Raw genomic sequence first — 11,148 nt, 5'->3', positions numbered from 1 at the left:
CAGATACTGAGGTGACATTTGATCTTATTGAGATATCTGATCTCAAAGCAGGTAAGAAACTGAGATAAGCAACTCTGTGGATGAGATATTTTTTTGAAATATGTTATTTAAAAAAATAACATTTTTTGAAAGATGCACAAAATTATTTATTTCTTTAATGGGTGGTATCAGAAGTGGATGTAGGAGATCTGCACATCGCCTTCTATCTCCAGCATGTCAATCTCATTGAAGGACTGCCAGCGATGGAAAAAGTCAAACAGGTGCTGCCCGTTCACAAACACCTTAAACCTCTGGTTTCCACAACGGATTGACATCTGAGGGACAGAGAGAAAACTTTTGAATGCTGACACACAAAGTTATCTAGAATTTGCCAAAATCACATTAAAATTTGCTTCTAAAATTCATCATAAGGACTTGATATTACGACTGCGTGACTGATGTTACTTACATCAAAGTACTGGCCCTCCATAAATGGATTCATGCTCATTTCTCTCTCCTCCTGGCCCCAGTTTCCTCCAATCATACTGTTTCTTACAACAATTCCTTCCCTGAATCTCGGATGGATGTGGAAAGCGACATCTCGAGATCTGCTCACCAAAAAGTTGATCCTTAATCTGAAACACACATCAATGAGCGTTAAACATTCATGTTAGCACTTTAGTACTGCACTAGAGATTTCGGCAAGTAGTCTTAAAATCACACACTTGTGTGCTCCATAGGGAACCATGCCTCTGATGACGATGGTCCTCTTAGGGAACATCCTCAGTAAATGGACACACTGTGGCTGTAACTGTTAGTCACCCATCTGACAAATGTTTTTGTGTCATAACATTTTATTTTTTAAATACATTAATGTTGCATTTGGTCATTTCAAAACCCGAATTTGGAAAATAAGAATTTTTTTTTTTTAGTTATTTGTATCTGTTTTGTGTCAGTGTATCACCGAACCTCTGCTTACCTTTGATTGGTGAAATGATGGCCTTGCCCCTCCATGATGTTCCTGACATCATGCGGTGACTGCTGAAATTAAGTTTCAATGTTTCTTCTTCAGACCTAGCGTTCTACACTGCATATGGATATTTATGTAGAGAGCAGCAGTTTCCCCTTCTTATTCAGGGTTTTTCTTATAATGAACATATGAGCAAAGATTGTACCACGTTTTGTAGGTTTCATAGCGATGGTCTTTGTAGGACATCTACTATTCAGGAGAGCAGTCGTCCTGAATTTCTTCCATCTGTAAAAAGGTTGTTGTTGGGCATTATTCATACCCATCAATATTTCTTGAGCACAACTTTTTTGTAAGCTGACTTTGTATGCCTTTATTTATATGGATGAGCACGCATTCAACACATGCTCATCTTCTTAAACGATGTAATTACTGCAGAGTAATTACTGCATGTATATATTGCACTATTATTTTAAATAAGTAAAACAGAAGTTTTGCCAACTCTAAAGATTTCACAAACTTTTTCTTTGTGCCACTCTGACTACTGAGGCAACAGTATATGTGTGTGACTGTAGTAGCAGCTATCTAGTGTCTAGTGTGAGAATACCACAAGTCGCCCTTTTTAACGCAATTTAGTATCGGTATACAGAACTGTTTTCCTAACAGAGCCACTGTTATAATTAAGTGAAGGTGCTCCCAACTATTTTGAACCTTTGGCTTCTAAAATATGTGGTTCAATTGCGTGCTGCGTGCAGCTAGACCGATATTAAAACAACAACAAAACAACAATTTCAACCATCAACTCAAATATTTGGTTCTAATTGAACAGAAATTTCTATGAACTTGCAAGAACTGTGTAGGACATGAATCAGTGTGTGTCAGATCCTGAATTTGAAATTTCCACTGAAATCACGGGTAAGAGGCAAGTGGAACCAAGCTGACTTCTGCTAAATGGGTCAAACTGGGCAGAAAGTACACAAACACATAACATCCTTATAGAATATGATGTAACACTATAGATCAACTTACCTCAGAATATATAAAGCATATAAACAATTACAGCAATATGATGCAACAAACACAGCAGTGCTACTAATCCAAAATACTCAAAGCTTCATAGAACTGAAACAAACATTTATTTTTAGGCCTTCGTCGTGTCGCTGTGACGTAATCGGCCTTAAAATGGCCTTTAAGGCTGCAGGCCCTGAATTGGGATACAGCCTCTGAATCGCTGCATCTTGTAGCTGTGTCGTCTTAAATTGGTCATGTGATTTTGACGCCCAGAGGTTTAACTTAATATTTAAGTGTCTCTTGGTTTTAGACTAGTTGTTTAGTCTAATTTGATGTTTTAAACCAGAAAAGGAAGAAGAGGGCTTAGAATTACAGGTAAGAACTGCTCAGTGGTATGTGATAAACTGTAAATGTAAAGCTTACAGGTCAGTCCTCATGTTTTTAAATCAGATTTTGAGTCTGTACATGGCACATTATGCTTTTGCATGTTGTGAAATGTGCTGCAAAACAAACTGAGGTAAACTAACTGGTTTACTGTGATGGATTTAAAGTGCGTGTGATTGGTGCGCAGTGGCTGTGGTGCTCACGGTCAGAGTTCAGTCACAAAGAAGGTAACAGAGATGAATTTAAAGTTAAGGTGATGGTGCTTAGATTCATTCACAGACTGAAACCTTCACACCAACTTTATCCTGTGTCTCTTAGTTTTAGACTAGTTGTTTAGTCTATTTTGATGTTTTTAAACCATATAGTCAAGGAAAACAACTAAAGGGCACTTTGTGGATCAGTGAAGACAGACATACGGTACAGGGACGCAAAACGAACCTCTGTGCTCTGCTCTGTTTACTTTATTTCTGGGTTATGAATATTATGTAAAGGTAAATGTTGGTTACTCCAAAGCATATACAGTTAACACTGTGTATAAATGTTTTAACACCTAATTTTAGTGCAGTGTATTTCATGTAAGTTTGAACTTGACATTTTGTTTTCTGTTGTGGGTTGTTATAGCCTTCTACTCCAGTCGCTTCTGAAAGGGCCTGTTGGCTCAGTCAGCTGAACTGAAGCCTGCTCGTGCTTCAATGTGGAGATCTGGTCTGTTAATAGTGTTGGTGAACTGAACCCTGGCGATTAAACTAGCCCTGGGGATAGGAATCAAAGCTGGTGATAACAACTGTGTATAGATGGTCTTTTGTAAGTTTTAGCCGCATTCTTCCCGTTAGCTCGAAGCTAACGGGAGGTCGAGACCTACTACAGCCGGGTGGAACACCGCTTTCCCGGCACATCGTGCCTCGACCTCCCGGTTGGCTTCGAGCCGGCGTCCGAAGAATGAGGCTAAAAGTTTTGCGAGATCCCGAGTTTGTTTTGCGAGATCTCGCAAAAGTCCGTCTTAATTTTTTTTTCTCCCATGTTCCCTGCGGGGCTCCGTAGATTAGTGTACCATAAGAGCAATTTAGTATGTTTTCAGAGGGGGGGTGTTTACCTGCAATGGGTGCTCTTTTTCGCTTCCGTTGCATACGCCTTGCGTGCCGGTCCGAGTCTGACACAGGTTTGTCGTCGTGCCCCATGTGCAGTGTTGGTGCCCAGTCTGGATTTGTTACATCCATTTCATATGCTGGGTTGCCTGCAATAATGCCAAATCAAAAGCTACTCAGTCGACATGACGTGGTTCTGCAGCATCACACATTAGCTTGTTTTATCTCGTTATCTATGAAAAAACCCACTAAAAGCCTTTTAGTTTGGTCCCTTTACAGCATCCTGCCATGCGATTCCATTTGTTCCTGACCACCGAGAACACTCACGTTAACTTTTATCGAGTGGAAAAAAAGTTAGCGTGTTTATATTATGCTAACATAGTTGTGTCGCTAGCGGTCACGTAGCACATCATTATATACCAGCTAGCCCAACTTCAGTAACCCTACAAACATCACTGCTGTTTAGTTTTCTGTCTTCATTTATGTTGGAAGTGATAAGAAAGCTGTACGTTTTAATTTGTTTCCAAAACCCCGCAGTCAGGACATGCTATATTGTATTTAGATAGAAGCTAGCGAGCTAACTTGCTGCTAACTTCTAACTCCGTTAAATGTCATAAATTCCATTTTCATGGATGCCTGGATGTTAAACTCAGTTGTTACACCTGGTAGAGCAGAACGCTGATAATTTTATTAAAGATGAAAGACTTAAGACAGTGTTTTAACTCTCAGTAATGCCACAGTGATCATTTGATATATGGACCTGCAGCAGAGTTTAGGCCCAGACACGGCTAGTGACATCAGACTGAACAATCGGATAGCTGAAGCTGTATCCTTTGTCTGGCCTACTGTGATGGCGGCGGGGGCCGTGGCCCGCCTCCTGTAACATCACGCTCCAAAGCCCTGTGATGTTTCTGTGTTCTGTGATGTTGTCCCAAAGAAAGACCTTTAAATGCGATATATAGCCTAAACGTTTTCGTTTATGACTAGTTTACTGTGTTATGACTGAGAACAGGGGGGAAGTCGCGCAAGAGAAATGTCGACCAAAACAAACGCAAGTAAGCCCAAAGACAGCGCTGAAGTTATAAAAAACATCCACAAGCAGGCGCTTGAGTATATATTCAAGGCACTGAAGATCGACGAGGACGACACAGGTGAGAAGAAGGAGGCTGTGCAGTGGTACAAGAAAGGGATTTCTGAGCTTGAAAGGGGTATTGCAATAGAGCTCACTGGGCAAGCTGGAGAGCAGTATGACCGAGCAGAGAGACTTCAGGATAAAATGGTCACCAAACTCACCATGGCAAAAGACAAGCTTACCCTTTTAGAGACGACACTAGCCTCTAAAAGGAGAAATGACCCCCAAGGGACATCACATCATGCTCCTTCACAGCCAAAGTCAGTTCCTAAAAGTCAACCCGCAGGTGTTTCCACCACCATCAGACCCTCCACTTCTGTAAGACCTCCATTAGGAATAACTGATGCAAAGAAAACCGCTCGGGTGGGAAAAACTCAGAATGGAAGACCGGCAGCTGTGAAACAGCCCCCGAAGAGGGATATGAAAAAGAATGTGGACAGTAAACTGGCCAGCTTAATTATGAATGAAATTGTATACAGTGGAGCGACTGTGTCATTTGATGACATCGCAGGGCAGGATCTGGCAAAGCAAGCACTTCAAGAAATTGTCATCCTTCCTGCCTTAAGACCTGATCTCTTTACTGGTCTGAGAGCTCCTGCACGTGGCTTGCTTTTATTTGGCCCACCAGGAAATGGGAAGACCATGCTCGCCAAAGCAGTTGCTGCAGAGTCTAATGCAACATTCTTCAACATCAGTGCTGCTAGTTTGACCTCCAAATATGTGGGAGAAGGCGAGAAGCTCGTACGAGCACTCTTTGCAGTTGCGAGAGAGTTACAGCTCTCAGTAATCTTCATCGATGAAGTGGACGGCTTGCTCTGTGAAAGGAGGGAGGGGGAGCACGACGCCTCTCGCCGTTTAAAAACTGAGTTCCTCATTGAGTTTGACGGGTTGCAGTCAGGAAGGGATGACAGGGTACTTGTAATGGGAGCAACTAACAGGCCCCAGGAGCTCGATGAAGCAATATTAAGGCACTTTGCAAAAAGAGTATATGTGACCTTTAGACAAGATTTACGCTGCTGAAAAATCTTTTGGGAACGCACGGGAGTCCACTGAGCCAAAACGAACTGTCCTGTCTTGCAAAAGTGACTGCAGGATATTCAGGGAGCGATTTGACAGCATTAGCCAAAGATGCTGCACTTGGCCCAATAAGAGAGTTGGGACCTGTTGTGTCCACACATACTATTACATTTGTTCTGTAGATGCATTTACCAGAAGCGCTAGAGGGCGCTAGTGAGTATGTTGTTCTGGTTGTGGTTTTGAAGAAGAAAAAAGAAAAATAAAGAAAGGAGTCATCTCCGGTAATCCTCTGTTCCTACCTGCATGTGTGTGTAATGCCTGCGAACTAACACCACACAACAAGTGGCGACGAGAGTAGTGGTGATTAAGTTATGGCTCTGCTCTCTTTGCAACCCCCGGCTGTGTTCCTGGATTGCCCGGGCGAACCGAAAATTCCATTTGCTGCGTGGAAAAAGTTGTTTGATAACTACTTGCTGGCGATCGGGGGTAATGACTTTGCTACAGAGAGGAAGAGGGCCCTGCTCATTCACTGCTTGGGAATGGAGGGACAACGAATCTACAGCGCCTTATCACTCGCTACGGATGATTACGAGGGATCCGTAAAGGCTTTGGAAACGTACTTTCATCCTAAAGTCAATGTTGTCGCCGAGAGATACCATTTCAGGCAACGAGCCCAAGCTGTCGGTGAGTCTACAGATCACTACGTTGCAGCACTGCGTGAGCTCGTGAAACAATGTAAGTTCGGGGCTATGGAGAATGAAATGTTGCGGGATCAACTTGTAGAGAAGACAAATAATGCTCGTATACGTGAAAGACTGCTAACGGAGGAGGATTTGACGCTCGATCGAGCTTTGGAAATTGCTAGGTGTACAGAGGCTGCAATAGCTGATGCAAAGGCCATTGCTGTTGGTGAAACGAAGCCTGTTGCCGCTGTTCAAGTACAAAAGAAGATGCGCAAGCCAAAATACAAAGCAGCTAAAAAGACGGATACAGCTCCGACGTGCTACCGTTGTGGTTCAGCTGATCACAAAACCAATGATAAATCCTGCCCCGCAAAAGACTGCAAATGTAATACGTGTGGGAAAATCGGACATTTTTCGAGAGTGTGTAAATCTTCTCATAAGCTTGTTAATGAAGTGACTGTTCCTGAAATGTGTGTTTTAACTGTTGACAATTGTGTCAGTGGTGATCCGGCTAAATTGATGTGCACTGTTGCTGTCACTGTACCAAATACTGCGCAGGCATGTACTGTTAAGCTACTAGTAGACACAGGGTCTGGTGTTTCCATACTGCCTGAACATGTTTACAGCACAAATTTTGGCTCAGTTAAGTAATCCAGCTGTTCAGCTTATTACATATTCAAAAGAGAAACTGGATGTATTAGGGTGTCTTAGAGCTGACATTACTTACAATGGCAAGTGTGCCTCCACTGATCTCTACATTGTGAGAACAGGAACACCCATACTGGGAATGGACTTGGTGACTGCCCTCCAGCTACACATAAAAGGGGGACAATTAGTTCTTGACAGTCCCAAGGTCTGTGCTACACTTCAGCAAACCTCTGCTCTGCCCACTCAATGTAAACAGGAATGTGAGTCTCCAGTTGCATTCGGATGTGCAAAGGATTTTGTACATAAAGTGAAGGTGCAACCTGAAGTGAAGCCAATACAGCAGAAACTTCGACGCTTACCCCTGTCAGTCCGTGATGCTGTTTCCGCTAGGGCTGCTCGATTATGGCAAAAATGATAATCACGATTATTTTCACTGAAATTGAGATCACGATTATTTGACGATATTTATTTAACCCTTTAAGACCTACTATAGAACCAAGTCCACCAGAGCTTATATTATTTTTTTACATGCTGTAGTGCCATTTGTGGGAGCATTTCAAGTTGCTATACATCAATACAACTGTTATAGCCCATATTTTAATAATATGTATGCATTAAGTCCATAGTAATTACATAAATTGCAAAAAAGTGCAATAAACTACAAAAAAAATTGAAAATCACTTTTGTTTTGTTTACATATATTTCTACTTGGAGAAATTTAAGAGGTTTATCCCTCAAAACTTTAAATACAATAAAGTTGCAAAAAATAGTTTACAACAACAGGAAATTTATTTTGAGTGTCTTCATAGTTTTATTTTGGAGATACAGCAATTTTTATATACTGCAGGAAAAACAAAAAACAATCCTATGATGCAAATTTGCAAAGAAAACAGCATGTGCATCATTTCACTGTGGGAAGTGTTACGAACAGCTGATAGGAACGGCAAAACGTGTTTCTGGAATATTATGTTTTTGTTCCTGCAAGCGCTTTTTATGCAATTTTTGCAAAGCTATATGTGGAACGAAACCGTGACCGAGGACAAGCTGATGGCATCAGATGTAAGTACAACTCCTCCGGTTTCATATGCAAAACAAATTATTGCGCTAGCTTACACGGTTCAGGTTCTACAGGGATTTAACAATAGTTACGCAAAACGGAGCATGCAGCTCTGACCGGATTTAAAGGGTTAACAATGACTTTAAAAAAATAATATAAAATAGTGTGCAACACCACTGAAGTTTTTTTTTTTAAACTCTCTTTTCAACCAACAGCAGTCACTCTCCTCTCCAAATAACTTCTGCTTAGCTTTCCGAGCTTCCCTCGGGTCCTCTTAATCAGCGGTCTCCAACCTTTTTTGCGCACGGACCGGTTTATGCCCGACAATATTTTCACGGACCGGCCTTTAAGGTGTCGCGGATAAATGAGGGAGGGGCTAATAATCGGCTCAGTCATTTTTAATGATCGTTGAAAGCCCAGATCGTAATCGTGATTAAAATTCGATTAATTGAGCAGCCCTAGTTTCCGCAGAACTCAAGAACCTTGAGGAACATGGCATCATAGAGAAAATCGATGCATCTGAATGGGTCTCCCCGATTGTAGTCACTAGAAGGAAGACTGGTGGCATACGCATGTGCGTTGATTTGAGAGAACCTAACAAAGCGGTGGTCGCTGACAGTCATCCCTTGCCACTGATAGAGGACATACTGTCTGAGCTGCGTGGGGCTGTCATGTTCTCCACCCTGGATCTTAAATCCGCCTACCATCAGCTGAAACTACATGAAGAGAGTAGAGGGCTCACTGCTTTCATTACACATGAAGGACTGTACCAGTACTGCAGAGTTCCCTATGGGTTGAGTTCAGCACCTGCAGCCTTCCAAAAGATGATGACACAAATCCTACGCGGCCAGAAAGGGGTGCAATGCTACCTTGATGATGTCATCATATACGGAATGTCAGAAGCTGAACATGAGGCCAACTTGCGTGCTGTGTTACACAGAATCAACAATGCAGGACTGAAACTCAATGTTGACAAATGTCAACTCCGTCAAACTACTCTGAGCTTTTTGGGTCAAAAGATTGGTCCAGAAGGTCTGCTGCCAGATGACTCTCATGTCACTGCCATCCTGCATGCTCCGCCCCCTACTGATCCTGCAACCCTGCGCTCAATTCTTGGCTTGAGTGCATGGTACAGCAAGTTTGTGCCAAATTACGCGACTGTTGTTGAACCTATGAGAGCTCTTCTGCGTAAGGACTGTTCATTCCACTGGAACGAAGCAGCTCAAGCAGTGTTTGATCAAGTCAAGCGGTTAATCGTGCACAGCCCTGCCCTGGTGATGTTCGACCCCAGTAAGCCAACCATAGTCTCAACAGATGCCTCAGACTACGGTGTAGGTGCTGTTTTGACTCAACTTGACAGTAATGATGCAGAACATACTGTTGCATTTGCATCTCGCAGCTTGTCTGATGCAGAGAGGAAATACTCAATCGTTGAGAAGGAAGCTCTAGCTTGCGTCTTGGCTGCTGAAAAATGGCGCACATGGCTCTGGGGCAGAAAATTCCTCCTACGAACAGATCACCAAGCACTTACAACACTGCTGACTACTAAGGGCAATAACAGAGCTGGTCTACGCATAGCCAGATGGTCAGCTCGCCTGTTGGAGTTTGACTATGAAGTGGAATATAGAACTGGGTCATTGAACCATGTTGCTGATTGTCTTTCTAGGCTCCCACTTTCCGAGACAGACATGGCATGTGCAGAGGATGTGGAGTCAGTTGCAGCCATCCTCACTGATCTGAGTGCTGTGTCTGAGGATGATTTCCAGTCAGAGTGCAAAGCCTGTCCAGTGTTCACAAAGCTCCGTGTGCAGATACAGAAAGGCTGGCCTGCAAGGAAGACGTCACTGGAACCTGACTTACAGCCGTACTTCCCAATCTGCCATGAACTCGCGGTCTTGAACGAGTGCATTGTCAGAGGTACACATCGCTTGCTAGTGCCTGAGTCGTTGCAGAAAAAACTCACTGATATAGCTCATGAAACTCACCAAGGCATTGTACGTACCAAACAACGCCTGAGGGAATTGTACTGGTGGCCCAAAATGGATTGTCACATAGAGACACTGATAAAGAACTGTGCAACGTGCAGACAGAATGACAAGTCCACTGTCACCCATGATGCTCCACTCCAACCCATTCCTTTACCAGCTGCTGCTTGGGAAAAGGTGTCTGTGGACATCATAGGCCCTTTTGAAATAGCCCCTTCTGACTGTAGATTTGCCATCACATTGGTAGACTACTTTAGTAAGTGGCCTGAAGTAGCTTTTGCTCCCCGAGCTGATGCGGCTACTATCATTCAATTCCTTTCGGTAGTTTTCTCTCGTGAAGGGAATCCAAAGACACTGATAAGTGACAATGGCTCTCAATTTCTCTCTGCTGAGTTCGCTGACTTCCTGAAAAGCAGGGGAATCCAACACCTGAGATCCTCAGTGTATTACCCAAGAGCTAATGGGGAAGTTGAGAGATTCAATAGATGCGTTAAAGACTGCCTACAGACTGCCTCGATTCAAGGACAACCCTGGAAATCATTCCTGAGAACTTACCTGATGGACTACAGAGCAACCCCTCATTCAACAACTGGAGTTTCCCCTTCAGAACTGCTCCATGGACGACGAATGAGAACAAAGTTACAGGTAATGGATATGCCTGTTCCTCAGACAGAGAGGCATACCATGTGCGAAAGAGTTAAGAATAAGCAAATGAAAATGAAAGAATACACTGATGCTCGCAGACACGCCAAACCATCCAACTTTCAGCCTGGTGACAAGGTACGGGTTAGGAAGCCGTGGAAGGTAAAGAAAGGCGAGTTAAAGTTTTCCAAACCAAGGACTGTCATGACAAGGAAAGGACCAAACACTTATTTGCTGGATGATGGACGGACCTGGAACGCCTCACACTTATCGGCTCTGTCAGAGCTGAACGCAGGTACTGATTCTGACACAACAATGGACTGTCATAAACCAGGAACTGATCTAGCATCTAACTCTGAGTCTGATAGTAGGCTTAGGCCCACCAGGATGAGGAACCCACCTTGCTGGACCCAAGACTTTGTCATGGGAAAGTGAATGTTACTGAGTAATGTGAAATATGTTAAACGTGTATTAGGTGACATACATCAGAGTGATGAAGTCAGGTTCACATAAGAAATCCTTGTTCAAAGGGGGAGATGTTGTGTCCACGCATACTAT

The 11,148-nt window shown here is 43.0% G+C and overlaps 1 protein-coding gene and 1 pseudogene across 1 annotated transcript in view; one reads left to right on the top strand and one right to left on the bottom strand.

Annotated features, from left to right (window-relative positions):
• Positions 1-13: 13 nt before the first annotated feature.
• Positions 14-11,148, bottom strand: part of LOC147315053 (galectin-4-like) — a 44,363-nt gene continuing 33,228 nt past the window's right edge. Inside the window, exons 13-14 of the mRNA XM_086262261.1 lie at positions 449-614; positions 14-314 (exon numbers count right to left, since the gene is read on the bottom strand). Coding sequence (XP_086118387.1) covers positions 168-314; positions 449-614 — 313 coding nt within the window. The 3' untranslated portion in view covers positions 14-167. The remainder of the gene's footprint in view (positions 315-448; positions 615-11,148) is intronic.
• The window catches only part of LOC147315055 (spastin pseudogene), a 9,330-nt pseudogene continuing 2,641 nt past the window's right edge, over positions 4,460-11,148 (top strand).

The sequence above is a fragment of the Aulonocara sp. 'chitande type north' Nkhata Bay genome, linkage group LG14 (assembly GCF_057382095.1).
Source record: "Aulonocara sp. 'chitande type north' Nkhata Bay isolate Kocher_YH1m ecotype deep benthic linkage group LG14, A_spYH_male_GT1.1, whole genome shotgun sequence".
Lineage (NCBI taxonomy): Eukaryota > Metazoa > Chordata > Actinopteri > Cichliformes > Cichlidae > Aulonocara > Aulonocara sp. 'chitande type north' Nkhata Bay.
This window is presented reverse-complemented; position numbering and strand designations above follow the sequence as displayed.